Here is a 25,007-nt window from a genome sequence, read left to right as displayed (position 1 = left end):
AGACTGGCAATTCTGAAGCTGTTCCTACAGGTTGAACGGACGCTCCTAGGAATGCGTTGGTCCTAAAGATTCCCCCTACCGATGCAGGGGGGGAAAGCCATAAAAAAAACAAAACACAAAAAACAAAACCTGCTCTGAGGACTGAAAGGTGACCGTCCTCAGCTGCAGGACAGGTGTGTCCAGATCCAATTAGGACAGTGCTTTTGCTCCAGAAAGGGTCCTAACGAAAGAATCTGGGGTCCGGGGTCACCACGCACGAAGGACTGACGGAAGCTAGAGCTTCCAGAAAGAGGGGCACACGCAAACAGCCCTCGGGACAGGGGAGAGCTGCAGTGCGGGGGCACCGGGCCGGGCTCCGCCCACGGCGCCAGGCTCCGCCCACGGGGCGGGGTCAGGTCACACAGGAGCGGCGCGGCGGCGCAGGCGCGGACCTGCGCAGGCGCTGGGCCCACCCCGGAGCCCCTGGGGCGGGCGAGAGTTTGGTCCTCCCGCCCCCCGCGTCGGGCACCGGAGAAAGCGGGCGGGAGGGCAGTGCCAGCAGGACGAGTTCCACGCGGGGCTCTGCCAGGCATGTGACCTCCGCGCAGGTGAGGAGACTGAGGCCGAGCCGGGCCGGCGGTGCGCGGACGGATTAGCCGCGAGGTTTACTTTGTGCTCCGTGGGCGGGTCCTGACCTTCCCTGCCCGCCGGGCACGGCCGCACCTGCGGGGCCCGAGGGTGGCCCCACCGCGCTCAGCGGACAACGCCCCTCCGGCCCCGCGGCGCCGGCCCACCCGCCTCGGCGCGCGCGCTCAGTGGAAAAACCCCGCCTTTGGGGCCGGAACCCGGCGCCCCTGCCTCGCGGAGAGCCCTCGGTACCACCCCGGCTTTGAGGGGGGCGGTGGCCCGAGCTGCCTGCGGTGCTGAGACAGAGCTGAGAAAGGGGCTCTGCCCGGGCGCGTCCCTACCGTGCGCCGAGCCCGGACCGGGCCTGGGGGCTCCGATGGTTGGCGGGCGGGACCTGGAGGTGAGCGGGTACCGGGCCGGCGACCTGGCGCCGCGGCTCTACCTGCATAGGGTCCGCGGCTCTGTACCTGCATAGGGTCCGCGGCTCTGTACCTGCATAGGGTCCGCGGCTCTGTACCTGCATAAGGTCCGCGGCTCTGTACCTGCATAGGGTCCGCGGCTCTGTACCTGCATAAGGTCCGCGGCTCTGTACCTGCATAGGGTCCGCGGCTCTGTACCTGCATAGGGTCCGCGGCTCTGTACCTGCATAAGGTCCGCGGCTCTGTACCTGCATAGGGTCTGCGGCTCTGTACCTGCATAGGGTCTGCGGCTCTGTACCTGCATAGGGTCCGCGGCTCTGTACCTGAATAAGGTCCGCGGCTCTGTACCTGAATAAGGTCCGCGGCTCTGTACCTGAATAAGGTCCGCGGCTCTGTACCTGAATAAGGTCCGCGGCTCTGTACCTGCATAGGGTCTGCGGCTCTGTACCTGCATAAGGTCCGCGGCTCTGTACCTGAATAAGGTCTGCGGCTCTGTACCTGCATAAGGTCTTGTGTTTTATGAACCACGGTTCCCAGCTTCTTCCGAATCTCGTGGGCACCTGATTGCCTCCCTTCCCCAAAGGTTGCAAACTCCAGACATGATTGGAAAGAGCCCATGTATACATTTTAAAACACTGAGCTGAAGTCGAGGAATGAAAAGGCGAACAAAGCACCAACTCTCGAGGTTGTCCCAGGGACCGGGAGGTGAAGAAGATGGAAAAATGGATAAGGCCCAGTTCAAAGCTGGGCGGGCCGCCCCCTGACTCGGAGCCTTTTCCTTCCCACGCCTTGCGCATTCCGCACCCCAGTTACCGGGACCGCCGTTTCGTTTTTTTGGTGTTTTTTTTTTTAATGCATTTTTTTTCTTTTTTTAAAATATATTTTATTGATTTTTTACAGAGAGGAAGGGAGAGGGATAGAGATAGAAACATCGATGAGAGAGAAACATTGATCAGCCGCCTCCTGCACACCCCCAAGTGGGGATGCACCCGCAGCCAAGGTACATGCCCTTGACTGGAATTGAACCTGGGACCCTTCAGTCCGCAGGCCGACGCTCTATCCACTGAGCCAAACTGGCCAGGGCTGCATTTTCCTTTGAGTTTGGCAGATGAAAAAAAAAGAATAATTACTTAGGATTTATTTTGAAAAGCATTGTCCCGCAGCCAGCTTGTTTGTATCTGGGCTGCTCCTGCTCCGGCCCAGCCTTGTAGACTGAGCATTGGGATTCAGAATATGAACCCCGACTCCTTGGAACTTACCTCGTCATCAGAAACCTTCATTTCGTGCACAAACAGCATATTAGGAGCAATTATTGACCGATCTAGAAACGAGTAAGAGTTATACCTCACGTTTTTGTCACTCTTTGTAAGGTGGCTTGCAAAGCACCACCCATACGTTTAATCCTTTGATTCTCACAACTCTGCAGAAGGTAATTCGGGAATTCTTCCAGTTTTATTGATGCAAAAAGCAGTGCCTTGTCCACGTTCTTACGGCTTGTAGGAGTTTGAATTCGCTTTTGTTACTGGTCCAGCCCTCCCCAGATCGCCCTCCTGTGTAAAGCATGCCACTTAGTTTAGGGCAGTGGTCAGCAAACTCATTAGTCAGCAGAGCCAAATATCAACAGTACAACGATGGAAATTTCTTTTGAGAGCCAAATTTTTTAAACTTAAACTGTATAGGTAGGTACATTGTGATTAACTTCCTTAGGGTACTCCCAAGCTGGCCTTTGCTAAAAACGTCCTCAGTCTGACTGAGGTACGTTCACTGAGGTCGACCCCTTCCAACTCTCCCATCCACACTCGTCTTGTATACTTGTTTCGTCCATCTCCTTTCCGAAAACCGACTTCTGCGCATGGGCCACGAAGTTTCAATCGCACTGTACATGCACGCCCGCACGTGGTGCTTTGTGGAAGAGCCACACTCAAGGGGCCAAAGAGCCGCATGTGGCTCATGAGCCGCAGTTTGCCAACCACTGGTTTAGGTCTTCTGGATACAGAAGATGTTTCGGATGATTCTGTTATCACTGAAATGGTGCTTGGGAAGCTTGGTGAGGACGAGTGCTGGGGTCTCACTCATGCTCTGTCAGTGTCCCCGCCAAGGTGCTTCCCTCTGTGACATGTTGAGCAGAGAGCCCTGAAGCCTCCCTCTGCTGGGCTGGTGTGGCAAGAACTGCCTGTTGGCACTGACCAGCCTCACCTCTGAGCGCAGTGGCCTCTGGCACAGGGAGGTTACAGCGAGCGGCGCCCTTTGCCCTCTCTGTGCTGCTGGGGCGGAGGCGGTGCTGGCAGGCTGCAGAGGGAGCCGCAGGAGTGTGCGCTGGGGCGCGGGCAGTTAGGTCAGAGGGCCCCAGACAAGCCAGAGGTCCCCCAGACCTACCCCACCCACATAGGAGGCCGGTCTGCATGGCACAGCTGGGGTGACAGCTGGAGAGGTGGTTCGGTGTTCGTGCTCTGCAAATGGCCGACCCTCATAGGAGAATGAGTGAATCCGAGCCCTCCAAGGAGAAAGATAACGTGGCCTTACAATTCGGAAGCACTTTACTACATTTCACATTGTTCCGCATGTATTCTTCCTGGCAACCCTTCAAAGTGCCCTTGTTTTTAGGGAGACGCTGAGGTTCAGAGGGACAGGTGACTTCTCCGAGTCAGAGTGAGAACCCAGGGTTTTTGTCCTGAAGCACAGTGACTTACGGTATCGCCCTTGCCTCCCCATCCACGCCCACACAGCTTGGTAGATGAGGTGCTCAGAGCCGAGTCCAGAGGCTGTGCAAGCGAGGGGCAGAATGGCCAGATATTTCGGAGGCTGGGGGGGTTCTAGCTTCAGGATCACTGATCAGAGGAAAGGCCCTCTCCTAGCCCCACATTCCTCCCTCACCCAGGGCAGTGTCTCAGAGTTTCCCAGTAGCTGATTGCCCTTTGCTCTGCTTTTAGCATCTGTTCCGAAATTTCTGAATCTGGCATCTGAAAGGCAGGCTGGGCCAGAGCTGGGCAGCTCATTGCAAGTAGCTAGTTCTATGATACTTGATGACAAGGGTGGGTAGGAACGAATTCCCTAGTGTTCCTGGGGTCCTGGGTGCCCGTGTCACCAGGCTGCTTAACTGGCATTTTCAAACCTGTGTCGTTTTTCAGAATTGGCAGGACCTTGTTACTGTGGGTTGGAGAGGTGCATAATGGCTTCTCAACTATAACCCTTATGAAAACCTTTGGCTTTGGAGTATAAGCTGCTTGCAAAGCACTGGGCTTGGGAAGGGCTGGTGCTGTCTCTGGCCACCAGATTCCCAGGCCCCCTTCCGGAGTCCTGGCACACCCCCCCCCCCCCCCACACACACACACACACTCTGCTTTAGCCTCTGCAGGAATGTCCAATGCACGATAAATAGTCATGGACTGGGAGTTGGAGTTGAAGTATGGTAGCAACCATTTCAGGTGGAAACTGTAGTTTAACTCTAACCCTGTTGTTTGGCTTAACAATATCAAAGTTACTTTGATTTTCTAAATTGTATAAGTCATCCCATTCCATTGAAAGTCTTATCGATTGAATGACTATTCCATTGATTGTTATCATACTGGTCTTAGAGAGCACATTCTACTGTACCTGGGAAACAGGACAGCACAATTACCCTAAATTGTTTTAGTGGCCACAGGTGGTGCGTTCCAGCTGCCTCAGTGGTCCCGAGACCAGGACAGCACAATTACTCTAAATTGTCCTGACAACTCAGTGGTCGGGAGACCCGAGGGCTCTAGATAATGTGTTTCTATCAACTCAGTGATCCAGAGACCCAAAACTGTAATTTAGATAACATGCCTAAGTTTAACCCAGGTTACCTAAGGACTCTAGATAATGTCCACATTCCAAACCCTGGGATGTAATCAATACCTTTGTGATTTTTGCCTATAGAAGTCTGGTTTTGCCACGATCTTATTGCTATGAGATTTGGGAATGGCCCCTCATAGTCCCGGATTGCAATAAATGTGACTCTTTAATTCGACTTCTTGAGGCGTCCTTCTGTGATTCGCGGGGTACGTTACAACAGAGTCCCCGCTCAGTCACTGATCAGCCTCCCCCATGTGACCTTGGACTAGCTACCCTTCTCTGTGCCTTAGTTTCCTTATTTACTCAGTTGGGGAAGGGCTGAACCAGAGCTCTGAGGGGAGGAGAGAGGAGCCCAGGAGAGCAGAGAGAGCTGAAGCATCCTCTCCAGACTTGTTCCCCGAGGGCCCGAGGCGAGGCGGCCCACGTGCACCCTTAGCTCCCTTTGTTCCTCAGCACCCCTTCTTCCTCCTGCCCTGGCTCTGCCTCAACCCAGCTCATTCGGAGGAGGGAGGATTCCCTGGGTGGGGCTGCACTGGGCAGGTGTCCCCTCCATGTTTAGAATATGATGTTGTCTCTACTTGTTGCAGGCATGAATTAACCCACCCAGCGATGGTGCTTTGTTTTATTAAGACTTGATCAGTTCCTGCCCGGAGACGGGTCCTTGAACAGGCAGCAGTCGGGGGCGGGGGTGGGGGGTGGTGGGGGCGGCAGGGATTGGGAATGCACGCCCAGCCGCAGAACAGTAGCACAGTGTTCCATAGCTTTCTGGACGTCAGAATCCAGGAGTTGCAAGCATGCGGAACTTTAGTGTCTTTGGATGTCAGAACTGGGATAGCCTCATAGATTTTCTAGTTCCTTCCTCTGTGTGTACAGATGAGACCCAGGCCCAGAGTGCCTTCAGAGCTTATGTCGGTTGCCCTGCCAGTGAGCAGTAGAGCTAGGACCCAACCTAAGGCTACCTAAACCCAGGCGAGTGTTTTCTTTAAGGTCATGCCGGCGGCGCTGTCTGCAATTACCTTCCGTACTGAGCTAAAATTGGGTGCCTACCAGTTACCAGGATTTGTGTTAAGTGCTGGAGATGCAGGAATGAAGAAGTGACCCCTGCCCTCATATGGCTCCACCATACTCTGTAGACAGACATGTAAAGAACTCAAATACACAAAGTCCATTTGCTTGTGCAATGTGCAAAGATATGTGTGTGTTTGCATATGCATACACACTATATAATCAGAGGCAAGGGAGCAGTCAGTTGCCAGGGCTTTCCGAAAGGCTTTGGAGAGAAAGTGGAATTTGTTCTGGGCCTCTACCTGGTTGGCAAGGATGGGGCGGGTGTTCTGGGTAAAGGAAGTGACAGGAGCAACAGTGGAGCCTGACAACATGCTCTGGGCCTTGCACTCTGAGAGGCCGGTGAGGGTGCGGAAGCGGCAGGGCTGAGGCAGAGTGGTGGGCTGCAGCTAAGCTGGGAAGGGCTCTGTCCGCGTGCTGAGGAGGTCATTGTGAGAGTCCAACGCCAGGGAAACGTGTTCAGGTCATGGCTCCACTCGCTCTGGCTCCAGCGTGGAGGGCAAGCTGTGGAGGACCCGGCCAAGCTCAGCTGTGTGGTTCCTGAAATGGCCAGGCACGAAGTGGTAGGGCCCCGCGGCTGGACAGAAGCCTCGATGTTTAGAAGAGCAGGCGTAGCAAGCACATTTTCCTGACTGAGTGGGTATGCGCTGCGAGGAAGAGTCCAATGTGACCGTCCGTTTCTGGCTCCAGCAGTTGGCTGGATGCTGTGTCATTCAGTGAGCTGGGGAGCTCGGGAAGAGAAACTGACTCTAGTGGGGGTCATTCACGGACGTAGTGAGCAGAGCTAACCTACAGAACACCCGGGTGGAACTGGGTCAGGAATCTGGAAGTCAGTACCAAGGGGTGGGTGAAGTGCTGGAAGTTGGTGAGGTTGCCCAGGAAGGGAGGGTGGGTTGAGAGGAGTCACTTAAGTGGCAGGAGAAGAAGGGAAGGCAAAGGAGCTAAAGAAGAGACAGCAGGTGAAGGGCCTCCGTGGTGCCAGCCAACTTCCTGGGTGTGGGGAAGAATGGGGTGAGGGTGCAGACTGCACAGGCAGCCCGGGAGAAAGGGAGGCCTTCCTTTGATTTCGGTGAGTGGGACACATGGGCTGTATTAAGGGCTTCGCTTCATTGGGCTGCACCGGATAGCAGAGAGAGCTGTTGGCACTTGATAAATGTTATCATCTGCATGACTGCAAATGACTCAAACTTTGCTCAACGTTCTGAAGGGCTAGGGGGCCTTGCCAGCTTTCTGGAAATTGACTATTGGCAGCTGCAGGAGCTCTAGGGTTTCTGGGTGGCCTGGTCCTGCCCATGGAATGAGGGAGCTTCGGGCCATAGGCAGGACTCGGGAGCTCCGCCTCCAGCCCTCCCCTGCTGCCCCGCTGTGCCTGCTCACTGGATAAGCCTCTGTGCTTTGCTGTCCTCGGCAGCAGGAGTGTGGACGCTGTGAGTGGTGAGTGCCTTGTTCCCAGGTTTGAACTGTCCAGGGTTGGGCATCAGGGGCCATGTGTGGGGGAGGGAAGGTACTTTGTGACGCTCTGGGCTGCAACAAAGAAACACTGCAAATTGAAATGGGCAGGAGAGGGTAGAGTTATAATGAGGAACCAAGAGTGTGTAGACTCCCAAGTGAGCTGTTTTGGGTAGTCACAGGATGTCACTGGGGTGCTTCAGGAGCCTTAGCATTCACCTGACCAGCCCCTCATTTTGGAGTTGGGGACAGTGAAGCTGGGCTGGAGGCGAGAGGGCTGTGGTGGTGGAATCAACCCAGCCTGGCCTCGGCAGCCTAGCTGGGTCTCCTCCCCCAGTACCATGCTCTTCCCAGACCAGAGCTGCCACTCTGAGCTGCCACAGCTGGTGTTGGTTTGTGGTCTTATCGTGCGTCACCTTCTTGTGTGGGAGAGGACAGATCAGATAAGCCCGCAGTGGAGCACTGGATACTGTAGCTGTGTCAGGTGGGGGCTGGCTCTTCTGTAAACAACCTTGCTATTATCTTTCAGCGAAACTGACCCTTTCCTTAAGGGAAGGGGCTGGGAAGGGAGGAAAGAGAAGGGACATCTGTCACATGGTAAATTTCCTTTAGAGTAAACATGGTTTGACTGTATTTGATGGCTGAAAAAATAAGTTGATCTTTTTAAATTCTCTTTAAGACAAAGGGGAAAGTACCCCTTGACCTCCAGGAACCCACAAGGGAAGGTGTGGGGAGGCGAAGTGTGACAGTAGAAAGACTTCCAGCTTTGGGGTCTCAGAGGTCTGGGTCCAGGGTGCAGCCTGCTGCTTGAGGGCTGTGTGGCACCCGAGAAGGCACTGAACGTCTCTAGCTCAGGGCTGTCAGCTGCAAAACAGAACCATGTCTGCATCAGTAATGAAATCAGAGCGTGCATGTCGAGTGACACCAAGTAAATGCTGCTTTCCTGGCCGCCCTCTCTTTCTAGTGAGTAGCCTTGGAGGCCCATGTAAAAATGCATTGTTCCATTTAGCTATGAAGGCTCCCTCCACCCCCTCCCCTGTTTTTTGTCAGTGATTTGGGCTCAGAGTCAGCTCTCGCTGTGCAACAAGTTGCAGTGGTGCATACTCTGAGACAGGCCAGGATGGAAATTGCTTTGTAGTTCACGGGGCCTTGGCTGAGGGGCTGGACCTACATACTTTCTGGGTGTTTCCGAAATCAGTTTTCACTGCTTTCCAAAGGCCCCAGGGAGCATATGAGGCCTGACTCTCACCTCTGGTGCCTACGAGGCTCTCACTAACTAGTGCCACAAGGCCTGAGGATGAGGTCCACCCCCTGCTCCTGCTCTCCGGATCCCAGCCAGAGGAGGTGGTGGGGTGATGGTGCTGGAGCCCACATCCTGTACTGCACCTCTTGAACTTGAGGTAGAGAGTTGGGGGCCTTTGGGTCATTCTCAGAGCTCCTTCAGCGCTGACATTCACCCCCAGCTGGCCTGCTGCTTCCCAGGTGTATTCAGCCCAGGCCCCACTTGGCTCTTCCATCCTGCCCCTGGGGTCCTACATCTGCTCCAAAGACTCCTGCTCTGGGTGCTTCTGTGGCTGCCTAGAGCAGTCGTAACCAGCTCTCAGCCCTGCGCTGACACAGCTCATGCTCATCCCTTTCTCCACTCATTTAGTTTTATTTGGAATAAATAAATATGTGGAAAGAAATTGTGAGTCTGGTTGAATCTGATCCCTTGTGCTCTTGTGCAAATAGGCTACATTTGCACAAGACTGTTGATGGAGCCTGTGCCTCTGAGAGTAGCTGTGGTGTGCAGCGAGGGTGTGGAGCTGACCGTGAGGGTCACTGGACTTCCTGAAGGGCACTGATGTGTTCCAGGAATGGAAGCAAGTCCTTTTGTTGGGTAGATGTAAGCTGGCCTTTGAGTCCTGGTGCAGAAATGTTATCAGCTCTGTGATCAGAGGCCACGCCATGTGCTTCTGAATCATACACACATGTCAGAGAACCAGGGACATTTCCGAGTGTGTAAACATACAACAATTGTTCCACACGCTGGGGAACCTCTTGTTTACAGCAGGCAGGTGAGAGCTATGGTTTTCCTCCTAATTGTTTTCTGAACTGTAATCCAGTAATGTGTAACTTTGCTACGTAGGAGAATTGGAAGCCAGCCTAAGAACTTTGGGCCGGCTTCCTGCTTGGCCCAAGAACTTTGGTCTTCCATAGTCATCATCTTCATCATTCAATTCTGTTGGACTCATTTCAGTGCACATTAATGGAGAGCCCACTGTATGCCACACAGGCATGTGCTGGCACAGGAGGTTCAGAGATAAACGGAGGAACAGACAGGTCCCTATCTTGTGTCGAGCACAGGAGATGGATCATGGGTGCAGTATGGGCACAGTACCAAGGTGGGGGTGGAGCAGCACCTCTCGGGCTGGGAGTCGGGGTAGGCAGAGCATCCAGGAAGACTTAGAGAGTTGTTTGGGTCTTGAAGAATAGAAGGAACAGGTGAGGACGTTCCAGGCAGAGGTGTGATGTGTTCTTCTGTCACCATGGCTGCCCTCCCACAGTGAGCTGAGGGAACAGCCTGCCCTCGTGGCCAGCCAAGCACAAGATCCCGGCTGCTTTGCTCCAAGACAATGCGTCTGAGACTCTGTGTGCATGTGAATTGCCCGATCTGATTACAATGCAGTGTGTGATTCCTTCGTTCTGAGGCCGGCTGCAGATTCTGCGTTCCCCACGCTGCCAGTGCTGACCCAGGAGGCCACATGTTGAGCACTGAGGTTGTAAGACACTTCTCTCCCAGCTGAGTCCCCGCATCGGAGATACTATAGGGGCGTCCCTTTCCCCAACACACACACACACACCAGCCTTCCCCTCCCCCCTCTCCCCTAATATACCGGATGCCAAATTCTTCTTTCTTAAATGCTGCTTTCATTTGGTCATTCCCACCCCCACCTAGAAGTTCCTTTTTATTTCTTAACTCAAATCTGAGCTTCCCAGGCTGGTCTAAACTCTAGTCTGACCTACCTTTCTTTTCCCCAAGTCAGCACTACCAAGTTACTCCCAGCCCCACCTCCTGGCCCTGGCGGTCCCTCACAGCCCCTCCCTTGGCAGTGGTATGCAGAGTTCTGGGCATTTGCTTAATCCTTTGGAGAAATCCTCTCCTCAGCCAAATCCAGCAGGGAGAGCTAAGTCTTAGGTTAGGAGGGAGGGCCTTATACATACATACATACACACACACACACACACACACACACACACACACACACACGGTCTATACCTGCTGATCTCAGCACAGTGAGCTATGCTGGTATTCAGGGAGGAAAGCTCCAGTGTCAGCCTGATCCTTAGGATGGCAAGAGGGCCATATGGAAAGATAGATTCTGTTACGTGGCTGTCATTTGAAGGAAGGCTGGGTGGGTACCTGCTGCTCTTTCGGGGTGGGCTGCTTCCAGGAGCTCACCCCCCTAGGCACAGGGCTTCCCACCTGGAGGAGCCTTAGGGAGGCACTGCACGAGCTCAGAACCAGGCTGAACGGTTCTGCAGGACCCGCTGGAGCTCCCGTTCAGTGGCAGATCCCTGCCCGGTGCAGACGGCTGTTGCCCAGGCCTCTGCAGCAGGCCCCAGCGCTGTGCTCTTCTTACACGCGCCCGCTCTCAGGCCCTGCCCCCATTCATTCGACAGGCGTCTGTGCAGTTCTGTTCTGGGAAAACTGTCAGATTAGATACTGGTGTCTACTGGTGGTCATCTCTGTTAAACTGTCAGTGAAAGATGGGGTGCTCTGAAGATCTCTGCGTTCTGGTCAACTATGGTTTTGTGATTGGTTCTCTTTTTGCTTTTGTTTTGTCTTCATCATGAGCCTGTTTTATTTGTATAATGAGTAAAAAGTAAAGCTATTCTCAGATGGGAGAAATGTACTGAGATTGCCTGCCTACCACAAGGGAGGACCTGCTGGGAACTGTCGGGCTGATGAGTAGGACTGTCTCTATTTCTGAGGGATTCTCAAAGAGGAAGAAGGATAGGGTACCGGGACAGCGTGATCCCTGGGATGTGGTAAGTATCCTCTGATCACTGAAGAGAAGGCTGCCCTCCATGGGAGATGATAGCCCAGACTCCTGGACAGTGAAGGAAAGGCAGGCATTGACGGGGGAGGGGAGGAGGGGTTGGGAGGGTAGGCAGCATGGATGAGCAGCACAGAGCTGGGAGGCCTGGGCAAGGGAACTCAAGAGGAGCATCTGAGAGGCTGCCATTTCTCTCATCGCTCCTGACTCACTGGTGAGCTCCTCGGGCAGGAACCTCCATGTGTCGGTGGCATCCAGATCTTGGGGTGGCAGGTGCTCAGTCCCCTGTCTGCTTCCGCGGCCCCCCTGCCCCCTGCCTCTGGCCACCTGGTGGCTGCCCGGCTGAGCCCTGCACTTTGCCAGATCACATTCCTGCTGTCTTGTGAGAGCATTAACGTCATCTTCCTTCTTCTCAATCTCCAGAATGTCTTTCCTCCTGGATCCAAGCTTCCTCTCCGTAGGGATGTGGTCCATCGGCGCGGGGGCCCTGGGGGCTGCAGCCCTGGCACTGCTCTTGGCCAACACGGACTTGTTTCTGTCCAAGCCCCAGCGAGCAACCCTGGAGTATCTGGAGGAAATAGACCTGAAAACTCTGGAGAAGGGTAAGCAGCGACCCCTCTGCCCTCAGTACTTTTCCAAGGCACTGGCATGCAGGCTTGTTTTTTCTGTGTAAAATAACTTTTTTTCTTTGTTTTTTATTGAAAAGATAATATAACAATGTTAGGGAACATTTAATAATTTTTTAAATGGCTGATAACTCCATTATCTTAATGATACTTGTTTTTAGTTCTGCACGTTTTTTGCATGTTTACTTACATATTACTATATATCTGTGATGTGGGTGTACATGGTGTTTTACAGTTTAGGGTTTTCTTACCAAAGTGATTATTCACTTTCTATTGCTGTCTCTCTAACTATAATGATACTTGCTCTGTAATATTTAGTGATGTTGTAGCACCTGGTTTAGTTACTAAACCAGCTGTTCCCGAGTCTGTGCTGAGGACTCTGGGCTCCTCGATCTTCACAAAATAGGAGCTCCCAGCCAAATACATCTGAGAAACACTGTATCCAGTTCGAGTTCCTGGGGCTCAGCACCGGGATTTGCTCATTGAAAGGAGGTGCCTGGACTGTTGCTGGCACAGGGGAGCCCAGGGTCACACTTTCGGAACGGACCTGCCTGGCTCCCTGGAGTCCCGGTGGACAGCTGAGGGCCACACGTTTGCAAGTGGCAGCTCCGTTGCCTCACTGTGCTCTCTGCTGTGGATCTGGAGCTCGGGGGTTTCAGTCATACCGATAGTGTGGGTAGAGCTGGCATGAGAGTTTGGTGAAAGTTGGGGTCACTGACTGGGCGGTCTCCAGGTTGGCCCCTCAAAGGGAAGCCATCGTCATCTGCTCAGTACGTGAGGAAGCTTGTCAGAGGAGGGCAGGAACTGTGACTGCGATTTATGATGTAGGTGGTCTTTCTAAGGGATCAGGGAGTCCTGCTTTGTTCATCCCAGGGATTCCCAGTCTCATCCTCCTCGCTTTTTTATACAACATCCCACAGGGACATGGATTTCTCTAAGGAATGTTAAAATAGTAAGGGTTCACACTGATTGACCCCTCGGTAACTATTATTAGACACTGTGGCAAGCACTTACATAGCCGTCTGTTCATACTCCCTGCAGCCCCGTGCTGGACATCTGCTTTTATGACAGGGAAACTGGGGTTCAGGGGGAGACCCAGCTGGTCAGAGTCCCATGACTAGATGCAGACTCGCTCTGGCCCTGGAGCCCGGCTTGAGCTACACTACTCTACTACCCCAGCTACCCCAAGGGGTTTCCTTGTTAGGCGTCTTCTACCCTCCCTATGGATAATATTGTGGGGTAAAAATATTTAAAATTTCCATTGACTTAATCCCTTTGAATACTTTTTTAAGAGTTGGGATTTGCTTAGCTGCCACTTTTCCAGAAATGTTTCAGTTAGGGATGTTCAACTTTGCAAATAATTTTTTTACAGAGGAGGGGCGTTTGGAGTATCTAGTAGGATCCTTACACTTTATGAATTTTCCTCTGAGGATGACTGTTCCCTGTCTGTGCTTCCTGTTTGCTTTCCCACGTGTGAAATGCAGGTCCAGACCCTCTGCTAGGCCTGGCACCACTGATGAATGGCTGAGCTGTAGGGCAGGTGGGCGGGGCTGGGCAGAGAGGATGCTGGACTCTTTTCTTTTCCCCAGAACCAAGGACTTTCAAAGCAAAGGAGCTCTGGGAGAAGAAGGGCGCTGTCATCATGGCTGTGCGGAGGCCGGGCTGCTTCCTCTGTCGAGAGGTGAGTGCATTTGGAGATCTGTTCAGAGAAGAGGACCCCAGAGGGTGGGGCCAGGGCACTCCAGCCGGGACCGGGACCCGGGACCTGCAGGCCCACGTTGGCCTTCGATCAACACTGGTCCTTCTTTTGTTACTTGCTCTAGCGTTTCTCTGGACTTACTCTCTGTTTCTGCTCATTGAACCACTCACCGTATCCTGGGGTTGGCGGCACACTTGACGGTCCTTTGTGACTCCCAAACCCTGTCACTCTTGTACTGTCTGAGTCCTGGGCTACCTTCCTATTGCATCAAGGACGGGGACCAGGCCCAGTTTCCAGTTCCTGGGGCTCAGCACCGGGATTTGCTCATTGAAAGGAGGTGCCTGGACTTTGCTGGCACAGGCATGCCAGCCCTCACCTGTGGTGCGGCTGCACAAAAGAGCCCAGGGTCGCACTTTCGGAACGGACCTGCCTGGCTCCCTGGAGTCCCGGTGGACAGCTGAGGGCCACACGTTTGCAAGTGGCAGCTCCGTTGCCTCACTGTGCTCTCTGCTGTGGATCTGGAGCTCGGGGGTTTCAGTCATGCCGATAGTGTGGGTAGAGCTGGCATGAGAGTTTGGTGAAAGTTGGAGTCACTGACTGGGCGGTCTCCAGGTTGGCCCCTCAAAGGGAAGCCATCGTCATCTGCTCAGTACGTGAGGAAGCTTGTCAGGAGGGCAGGGCCCAGCCTTGTCGCTTTACAGACAGGTAAACCCAGGGCCGGACTAGTTTGGTCACACAAGTCAGTCAGTGGCAGAAGACCCAGGTCTGAGATCCGGGCCCTGCCTGGGGAGAGTGGGAGTGACAGTGCTCCTGCTCTTGAGACAGCTTTGCTTCTCGATGGCGTGGCCGCGTCCACGCTGTCCTCCTCCTCCTCTGGCTGTGCTCCCTGACCCTGAGGCGTTCCTCCGCCTGGCCCGTCTGTCCCCTGCTTGTGTGGTCAGGCTGGCAAAGAAGCTGCTCACGGCGGGACATGGTGTGCTCTGCTGCACCTGCATTCAGGGCGCTGCCACGCCTGATACTCCATTCGTGCCCCACACATCCCTGGAAAATACAGCTTGTTGTTATTGTTCTCGTTTTGTAGAGGAGGAAATTGAGGTACAGGGGCTGTGGCAAAGTCACGCCGCTGAGGGGAGGCATGCTAGCTTCCTATTGCTGCTTTCACAAATTATCACAAACTCAGCTTTAAACATGACAGATTTATTATCTCACAGTCCTAGAGGTCAGAATTCTGAGACGGGCCCCATGGAGCTACAGTCCAGGTTTTAGCGGGTCTGTGCTTCTGGGGGGTGTAGGAGGGAAACAGCTTCTGCCCTCCAGTAGCTCCGAGAAGCCACCGAAGTCCTGGCTCGTGGCCCCTCCCTCCATTTTTAATGCCAGCAGTGGCGGGGCGAGTCTTTCTCACACGCATGACGGTGACACAGACTCTCCTGCTTTCCTCGTCCACATTTAATCACCTGGGCAATGCAGGATAGTCTCCTTTAAGGTCAGCTGATGGGCAGCCCAGATTTCACTGGCTGCCTTACTTCCCCCTTGGCTTGTAACAACACACATTCACAGGCTCCTGGGATCAGGATAGGGCCCTCCTCAGAGGTCCTCCCATAGTTCACACTCAGAGCTTTTGATTCCAAATCTGTGATACCTCCAGACACCAGCACGAGGCCTGCTGTGACTTGATTTCTCATGCAGGTTAAACCCAAAGGCTGCAGCCTGCTTCCTGTGCACTAGTCTCTGCCCCAGCAGAGCATTTTGTCGGAACTTGTGTTTCTAAAAGGATGGTCCGATGGCAGTCTGAGCTCTTCTGAGTAGCCTCGGGAGGAGGTCCGTGACTGTCCATTCATAGCTTTGCACAGGGACACACCCAGAGTAGAGAGCCCAGGAAAAGTGAGTGAAACGTCTCATGTCACACACATCGGGCCTGCAGTCCTCTCTGCTCCGGGGCAAAGCTTGCCATCACCGAAGCCTGTAAAGCACTGTAATGAATTCTGCTTCGTTGGCTGTCCTTTTGCTGTTGTTCTAGAAAACAAATTAAATAAACATAGTGCCGCTGTACACCCGTGTGTTTGTATGGGAGGCAAGTGAGCTGCATTTGGGAGGGTTTCATGCTATTTCTTTCATTCTGACACCAAATGTGAAAAAGGAATTTGTTCTTATCTTCAAAGCCTTCCCGTGTCACAGGCAGTCACCCAGGCGCAGTTCCTGGGAGTCCAGGACGCCGTGCTCCTCAGCTCAGCTGCGTTCTGTGTGTCCACCTTCGCCTTCAGCTCTTCCCACCTGGTACCTAGTGCCTTCTGTGCTCCCCGCGGTGCGCTAGGCACTGAGGGGTACAGGAAATGGAGACACAATTTCTAGCCACAAGGCACCCTGGGAATGAAGAGCCAGTGCTCAGCTTAATGGTAACACACAGACTCAGTATGGGAGTCGCCCAGCAGGAAGGGTGGGATCTGCCCAGAGAATTGGGCCGGCGGGCAGGGGCGTTTTAGAACAGGGCTCCCTTCCTGGAGGGTAGGGGCTGAGCTGCAGAAAGGAGGCAGGTTATTGCTGTGAGGGGAAGCCAGCTGAGCAGAGTGTGGAGGCAGCTATCCCCAGGCCTGCTTTTTGGTCCAATAGACCCTTGTGCTATTTTGGTCTAGTGCAGGGGAGGGGCTAGAAGATGAGTTAGGAGAGAAGCATCGTAGCCAGGAGTAAATGACCATGTTTGGCTGCAATCTCTTAGTTTTTGGATGCTCCTGGGCAGCGGTTAGGACACCCATAACAGGAGCCTGACCCGTCCTCCCCACGTGCAGAAGACAAGCCTGTGCTGAAGCCTCATGCCCATGGGACAGTGCTGTGCTGGGCTGCACAGGCCTTAATTGTTTCTGGCATTCTGTCGCCCTTGTTCTTCCGCATTCAGGGCCAGCCGTGCTCTGGGCTGGAGAGAAGTGGGTGTTGGTTGGCCACAGAGTCTGACCTTTGCTCTTTTCTGCAGGAGGCTGCGGACCTGTCCTCCCTGAAGCCCAAGTTGGATGAGCTGGGCGTGCCCCTCTACGCCGTGGTGAAGGAGCAGGTCAGGACCGAAGTGAAGGACTTCCAGCCTTATTTCAAAGGAGAAATCTTCCTGGATGAAAAGGTTTGTCTGTGAGCCTGTGACGGACTGCAGGGGACTGTGCTAGGTGTGGAGAGCTTGGTACCAGAGGGTGGTGTGTGGCCTGGAGCTGCAGGCTGGACTGGGCTCCCTGTCAGCTGCCCTGAACTTGCAGGGCCTTCCCAGCCTCTGAGCGGAGCCTGAGCGGACACTGAAAAGCTGTCCTCCCACGTGTTAATTGAGCGCTTCCTGAATTGTCACTTGGGAAAGGTTGCCTAGGAAGTGGCTGAAACTCCACTGGTTCTCCCCACCCGCAGGTGGGGGCCCAGCACAAGCCCCTGTCCCTTAATTCATTGCAGTCATATTTGTTTTCCCCCTGTCTTCCCCTCTACGAACGTGGGACTGAGTCACCCATCAGGCCCAGAAGCCCTGTAGTCTCTAGCAGTAGGTCAGAGTCAGGGCTGAACGCTGTGGGCCAGGCCCTCGCAGCCAGTGCTCCTGGGGGAGGGGTGTGTGTGTGTGTGTGTTGGGAGGACACAAACCAGCAGGCTTTGAGTCTGAAAACCAGCGCCCTGCTGGGAGCCTGTGCCCCCTGGGGAAGGTGGGCAGCCAGGTACTCAGAGGGTCTGTCCTCCCTGCTACAGAAGAAGTTCTACGGCCCCCAGAGGCGGAAGATGATGTTCATGGGGTTCGTCCGGCTGGGCGTCTGGAGCAACTTCTTCCGGGCCCGGAGCGGAGGCTTCTCCGGAAACCTGGAAGGCGAGGGCTTCATCCTCGGGGGCGTCTTTGTGGTGGGATCAGGAAAGCAGGTAATGCCTGGGTCTGTAGGTGTCGGTGTCTGTGGGCCTGAGGCCCCGATGGGGGCACCTTCCCCTACTCAGCCTCCCAGAAAGCCGGGCCATGAGGAAGGGGAAGGGGAAGGGAGAGGAATTGCCATTTATCGTAGATCTCACGCCCCACAGTTCGCAGGCGAGGGAGTGGCCGCCAGGGCCTGAGCCAGGCGTTGTGAGGCTGAGTTCTGCTTTCTGTGCCTGAACAAAAGCATAGGTTTCCCTGTCGAGAATGCACTTCTTTGTGGTATTCCCAGGTCCACAGGGTGGACAGTGGAGAAAAGGGAAGGAGAAAGGATTCAAACAGACCTGATAAGGGGAAGTAGCAAGGAGATGTGGGAAGACACCGCTTCTCACTGTGGGGTCCTGGGGGCGGAGCCGCCCCTGGCAGGTGATGTGCTCACCGCACAGGTCTCTCAGGCCCTGACTGAGGATTCAGAGTAGCTCAGGGACGTGTGTGGGGAAATGAGGTCTCTGTGGGCCCTGGAGGGAGGCAGGTGGGTGAGTGCTCCATGTCAGACCTTCAGCAGCCTCGAGCCGTGGTGTTTCCCCTGCACCAGAGGGCAGTGCCCGCAGCAGCCAGGAGGACGCAGAGCAGGGAGGGCATAACATGGGTGCAGGCTCGAAGGCCTGGCAGAACCTGGAGACGGGGCTTGACTTCAGCCTGGTCTCCGACACCCTTAGCATGGCATTAACTGGTGGCCTCATCTGCCTTGGTGGACCTCACAGCTAACGCTGATAATTCACAGTACTTTTCCTAATTTGGGAGGAATAAAAGCAAATGGGAATAGAAATATTTTCATTTCTAATCCCTCCTTTAAAGCTTGGTAACTGCTGTTGCTGGTCTGAATTAGAATCTGGTATAAGTTGGTGTCCCGATTTAACATAAACCTATTTGCTGACTTGCTGCCAATACCAGAATGTCGTGGTGACATGGCTGCCAGAGAGGGACTGACTCCTTCCGGGGGCTCAGCTCTCATGTCTTCACAGCCCGGCTGGGGCGTTAGGTGTGCTTGTCCCCACCCACGTGTCAGGAAACGGGCCCGAGACGTGAGCCCAGGCAGCAGCGTGCAGCTAGTCAGGGGTGCGGTGGAAATGAGACTCAGGACTCCGGTCTGCCCTGCCCCGCACCTGCCCGTCCCTCACCGCAGCCTCCCTTTAGCAGTGCTTCCCGAAGGCCCTTCCGATGCCCTCACACTTGGGCTGCCCACCTCCTCAGAGGATGGCTCCGCCTCTGCCCACTCTGGCCCTCTGGGATTCCTTCCCCACCCTCCCTCCTTCCCTTGGCCCCAGGGCAGGGCTTGGCTCACCTGCCAGCCTTCTCTTGCCTGGCCGTGACTCATGGGGTGCTCACGGGCTCCCCATTCCTGGCCGGCGTGCCCCTGGAGTTGCTAGGCGTGGTGTTTGGCTTTGTTGGTGCTCCCTGGAGCTCCCGCCTCCTTCCTTCCTGCTGGAAGCTGAGGGGCTGGAAGCTGACGGCTGGCCGAACCTTGGGACTGGCCTCCAGGTTCCCTCGGGCAGAGCTCCGCAGACCCTCTGTGCCAGGTGCCTCCGCGGGGTGTCCTTTGTAATCATCCTTAAAGCATAATTACTTTAAAGAAGGAATGTGTTTCCCACATACACAGTTTGAAAACGAAACAGCGTAAGGTAGGGAGAGCGTCCTCTCTGCTCGGCCTCCACCGAGAACCTGCTGGGACAGAGCGGAGCTGAGCGGCCTTTTGTTCTGTTGTTTTCAGAAGGTGGTTTCTTACTAAACCAGATGTTCTTCTTCACCTGACGGTGGGTCATGAACATTCCCCATGTCATGTATGCCCCTCCGCAGCCCTGCAGTGTCTCATCCTGCTTTGCTGGCAAGTAGATAGTTTCCTGGTCAGCTTCCCTGGGTCACCTGTGTGCCGGGACTTTCCCCTTGCGAGTTTGACATGCTTGGAGGGGTCTTTATAAACAATGGCACAACGAACACATTTACAGCTGCTTACTTTTTAAATTTAAGATGAGTTCCCAGATGTCATGTCATGGGTCAAAGAACGCTTAACAAGGATGCCTTGCTTCTGACCTCAAACACATTATTTTATCTTTCTTACCACTTCGGGGAACTGTGGCGTACCCTGTGTCTTAGTGCATTTTCCATCCCAGCATCGGAAGGAAGGGCCCGTTTCTTAGGAAAACTTACGTGAAGAGAGGGCCTCTTTTCAGATGGCCAGTCAGCACCTGCCAGGGGCTGACCTCTGAGCTCCGCTCCCATACTTTCGGGCTCTTTCCGTTCTCTTGGCCTGGCACGTTCTTTTACCTCACCTCTCCCTGTGGACATCCTGGTGACTCTCCTGCTTTACCTGGGAAGTCTTCCCTGATGGCTCGATGAGATGTGATCGCCTGATGACTTCCCACTCCCGGAGGCTGCGGTACAGTCCAGACATTGTGACCTGGCTGTCCCCTGACCCGCCCCCCGAGGACGGAATACTCAGGGGGAAGAGCCAGCCTGATTCGGTCTCTGTCCCTTGTTGTCCGAGCACAGGGCTTAACAGACAGCTGCCGCACGTCATGGTGTCATGAATGAACGACTCGGAATGAGGACTGATGTTCCCTCTCCTTTCCTTCCAGGGCATTCTTCTTGAGCACCGAGAAAAAGAATTTGGAGATAAAGTAAACCTAGTGTCTGTTCTGGAAGCTGCTAAGAAGATCAAACCACAGACTTCAGCTCAGGGATAACTAGGGGCTCACCTGTGTCCCCAGGATGCCCGGTTTCCACTCGTGCCACTTCGGCCATCTTCTTAGTCTAGATCATTAATTGGTTTAACTGTGCTCTGTTTAGTAAGACAAAATAGGCCCCAATAACACTGGTAACCTAAGATCTGAGTAAGGGGTATTTCAGCTAAAACCTGGAAAACACGAGGCTTAAAATTGGCTGGAGCACCGCATTACAAACGTATATGGTGTTTGAGGTGCTGTTATTTGAAATGAGTTTACTTTCATGTCTTTAAAAATCTAGGAAAATTTGGTGATTGACTAGAAGATTAAGGATAGAAGGCTTTTGGCTTGTGTGTTTTCTATAATGACTTGTTAAATAACGTTAAAGTAATAACAAAGGAACTGACGTGCTCTGGATGGCTTGATAAAGGTAGATCATAAAATGAAATCTGTTTTTTGTCTTCCTTTCTAACCGCAGAGGTTTGTTTTTCTAGAAGAAATGATCATCTCTGGCTTTACTAAAATTATGCAGCAGAAATTGCCTGTAATACAAGTTTTTCTGATGAAGCCAACAATAAAAAGATTTACCATAACGATGGCTGAATTTACATCGCCTGTGCCAAAGACAGTGGATGTGAAAAATCAGCATTTCCGCATGTATGGGGGCGAGGTGGCTGGTTCAGGGTTCAGGCGGTGACTGGTCTGACTTCATGTGCTGGCAATGGTGTGTGTACACAGGCCTGAGAGGGGCTGGGCTCCTGAGCCTCCAGGGCACGCTCTTCAGGACTTCACCTGGGTCATACGGTGACTCATCCCCCAGGAGCTGGGGCCCCTGGGACTCCAGCTACTGAAAGGATAGCTCAGATGAGAATTCTGTGGTGCCTGGGAGACCCTTGATTCTGAAATGGCTCTCTTGCAGCTAAAAAAGAGTCCAACCAGTGAGGACGTTGCCGCAATGGATGCATAAGGGAAACCTTGTTATCATCTCCCTCGCCAGCTGTTTTACTCCTGCGACCTGGAGCAGTGGGTCTTCCTTCTCTGACTGGTGTGGCGTTGTGCAAAGAGCAGCACATCGAGTTGTGAAATGGGCTCACACTCTAGTTTAACTGTGGGACTTTGAGCAAAGCTCTGGCCCTCAGCTCCCTCACTGGTAAAAGGAGCATCATCATTCCTGTCTACCAGCAGGGCTATTGGTTAAAGTCATTGAGGGGATGATAAATACTGTGAGACAGTGCTGCTCAGACTTTGCTGTACATGCAGATCACCTAAGGGGCTTGTTAACATGGAGACGGTAAGAAAAAGCCAGCCCCTGGTTCAAGGCAGTGAAGGCAGGTTTTCTTCAGTAATGGGAGCAAAGGAGAGGCCTCTATAAAACAGCGCAGCTGGGCTCTGCGCAGAGGTGATGGAGTTTTAAGGGAGAATGAAGGCGTGGGGAGGAGACACGCAGGGGCTCACACAGTCGGGGAGGTGGGAAATCACAGAAAGCAGGCTGGGGGTTGCTCCATGTGATCAGGCCATCTGTGTCTGCTAACTGGCCGTCACCCTAGGCCTCTCCCTCCCACAGGGACAGGGGTGGGCCCTATCTGTTCTGATGATTGCATTTCAAAGGGATGGCTCCCAGTCCTTGAGAAAGACATGCCTGGGTTTCAGGCGATACAGACTGACACATCTCAGAGACAGAGAGGATTCACAATTGTAAGTTTTTTAAATGAATGCTCTTAAGAAAAGGGAGGTCAGAGACCTACAGTCAGGTGTTTGGCTTGAACAAGCCAAGTTCTCTTGCCAGCCTTGAGCTTTCCCAGGCCAGGGACTGGGGGAGGGCTGGGTCGCCCCAGGGAACAGCCTTGGGCTGCTTTGTGAAGTCTAGTGTAGGAGGTGGGCGAAGCCATTTGTGAGGCAAGTTTCACAGTTAAGACGAGTTTCTGCATTTCTAACAAGCTCCAGGGGATGCTGACGGTCTACTGTCTAAGGCTCACACTTTGAGAAAGGGAATCTCAATGACCCTACAAATCAAAGACAATGTCTGTGGGCTTTGGGCTTGAAGCTTCAGCAAGTCTCTGACAAGCATTGGCAGGTTCCTTTTTCTTTATCTGATAAACAAATTGAGAACCCGAAATAATGCAAAATACCGGGAGAATGCAAGAGAGAGTCTTCGCTGAAAAGCCAAAGGTTCTCAATTTGGTACACAGTGGTACCACCTGGGGATGGATGTTTACAAAAGTCCTGCCCAGGCCACACCCACAGGTCCATTCAATCAGCATCTGGGATGAGACCCAGGCAACAATATCTCAAAGCCAGGTGCTCCAGCATACAGCCAAGGCTAAGAACCATCCTAAAAGAACTCAGTGTCAAGTTTGCTATGCCAGAGCTCCCACCTCAACTTACCCAGAACTAGGCTGCTCCCAATAATCTCTGATGAGTTTTGGAAAATAGTCGTTAGGTGACAAGGGTCAGGGATGGTGTGGACATGGATGTGGAGGGATCCCGGTCTGGAGCTGGACCTTTAAAATGGAGACTGTTTGGATGGGTGCAGAGGTCATTCCAGGCAGGATCGAGGCCCTCAGCCAGGATATGGCTGGAGGGGGAGAACAGAGATACGGATGGGAGAACAGGGAGGATCCAGTACACTGAGTTCTCCAAAGCAGTGTCCTTTTCTCACGCAGGACTATTCTAAAGTTAAAAACAAACACCAATTTACTAAGTGGGAAAAAGTTCTCTGGCTACTTTATTTCTTTTTTAAAATGTATTTTTATTGATTTCAGAGAGGAAGGGAGAGACAGAAACATCAATGATGAGATGGAATCATTGATTGATTGCCTCCTGCATGTCCCACACTGGGGATCGAGCTCATAACCCGGGCACGTGCCCTGATTGGGAATCGAACCATGACCTCCTGGTTCATAGGTCGATGTTCAACCACTGAGCCCCGCCAGCCCCACAATTCTCTCTCATACTTTATTTCTCTTTTGCCAGAGCCAGGCATCCCTTTGGGGTGGGGTTGGGAAAAGAAGGTGAGCTGGGGGGAAGAGGCTATAAGGGGTTGTGGTAGAAGAAATCGGAGGGTCCAACTGAACACTTCTCCTCAGCCCAGGCCACCTTCCCTCATTCTGTTACTAATGTCTCATGGGACAGGTAGGCAGGTATGGCTGTGAGTTTATGTTTGGGAGGGAAGGGGAAAGAAAAGTTGCCTTGTTCTGCTTTAACCCCTCAAATCCTTTCTAGGTTTAAAGGGGAACGGTCTTTTGTTTAGAAGGGATCCCTGGATTGGGGGAGGGGGTGAGGATGACCCTTTCAAAGACATGCTCCTTTCCAGGTACCTCTGGTCACCTTTCTGTGTAATCTAGTGATGGTCCAGGCTAACCCAACAAACTAGTAAGAGTAGGAATCAATTTTTCCTATAATTCAGGACAAGCACAGGGAGTAATGCAGACAGGTTGGCCAGGGAGGACTTTTTCATAAAATGGACACTTGGGCAGAGACCTGGAAGCAGTAAGGAAGTGGGTCTTAAGAATTTTGAAGGAATAATGTTCCAAGCAAAGGGAACAGCAGGTAGAAAGGCCCAGAGGTGGGGGTGGGATTGTTATATTCCAGGAACATTTTGAAGGAAGTGTGGCTCGAGCAACATGAGTGAGGAGCAGAGGTAGGAAGTAAGATGCGAAGATGGTGAGATGGTAGATGCACACCATGTGGTCTGGCAGGCCATGGTCAGAACGGAATTTTACTGAGAGATGGGACTCCACGGGGGAGTCTGGCAAAGAGAAGCAGCCTGATTTGATTTTCATTACTCTGACTGCTTTGAGACAATAGAGTGTAGAGATCGTAGGTTCCAACAGGGAGACCACTAGAGTGCTATTGCAATAATCCAGGTAAGAGATAGCAGGAGGTAGACCAGTAGGTAGCAGTGGAGGTGATGAGAAAGTCAGATGCTGGATATATGTGAAGGCAGAGCTAAGAGGATTTCCTGAATGATGAGATGTGGATGGCAGAGACAGAAGAGGCAAGGATGACTGCAAGATTTGGGGCCTAAACAACTAATGTTGCATGAATTTTGCACTAAAGGGGAGCAGAAAATGATGGGGTAAAGGGAAGGTTTTAATGTGCTACAACAGTTACAATGAATATACTGGAGGTGTCAATATCAATTTGGGGTGCATCAAAACAATGTTGGGGAAAAGAATAAGCTTAGAAATGGTACACTCAGGATACAATTTGCATGAAGTTTTAAGGCACGCACACAGTATTGTTTAGAGCTCCATGCATATGTGGTGAAGTGTAAAAACACATATGGAATGATAAACAATGTACATCCAGGGTTGCGCACCATCTCGGGTTGCTTCACACTTAAAACTATTTCCCGGGCCAGGTCCTAGTCCAGTTAAACCAGAATCTCTGGGGATAAATCCAAGTGTCCGTGTGTTTTGAAAAGCTCCCCAGGGCATTCTAGTATGGAGGCAGGGTGAAAAACCAATGCCTTAAATTGAGAAACAACTGTAAAGTCTTAGAGAAGCACAAGGAATTTCCCCTTTTATATTTAGGCCTTGGACAGAGTATGTGTTTTGGAGTTGGGCAAGATACATAATTTTCATGTTCTAGCCAGGAAACATGAAGAAACTCTCCTGAGAGACAGATGAGCCCAGACTGTGGCCTTTTCATGTCCAAGGAGCTCCTGGGAGAAACGGCGGCTGATTGCAGGTTTGGGGCAGAAAATGTA

General features: G+C 52.9%; 1 protein-coding gene across 3 annotated transcripts; it reads left to right on the top strand.

Moving 5' to 3' along the window:
* Window positions 1-387: 387 nt before the first annotated feature.
* On the top strand, window positions 388-20,904 carry PRXL2A (peroxiredoxin like 2A). Of its 3 annotated transcripts, none has more exons than XM_081104487.1 (6): window positions 388-587; window positions 11,816-11,994; window positions 13,608-13,699; window positions 16,683-16,823; window positions 17,423-17,587; window positions 20,210-20,904. In XM_081104487.1, exons 2-6 carry the CDS (start codon window positions 11,817-11,819, stop codon window positions 20,315-20,317), a joined length of 684 nt encoding a protein of 227 aa, XP_080960613.1. In that variant the 5' UTR covers window positions 388-587; window position 11,816; the 3' UTR covers window positions 20,318-20,904. The 3 variants fall into 3 exon arrangements, with proteins under 3 accessions (XP_080960613.1, XP_080960614.1, XP_080960615.1); XM_081104488.1 differs by lacking the exon at window positions 388-587 and adding an exon at window positions 7,015-7,337; XM_081104489.1 differs by lacking the exon at window positions 388-587 and adding an exon at window positions 7,300-7,337 and having other exon boundaries at window positions 11,854-11,994.
* Window positions 20,905-25,007: the final 4,103 nt, after the last annotated feature.

This window comes from Myotis nattereri, assembly GCF_964212035.1.
Source record: "Myotis nattereri genome assembly, chromosome: 13".
NCBI classification, from domain to species: Eukaryota; Metazoa; Chordata; class Mammalia; order Chiroptera; family Vespertilionidae; genus Myotis; species Myotis nattereri.
This window is presented reverse-complemented; position numbering and strand designations above follow the sequence as displayed.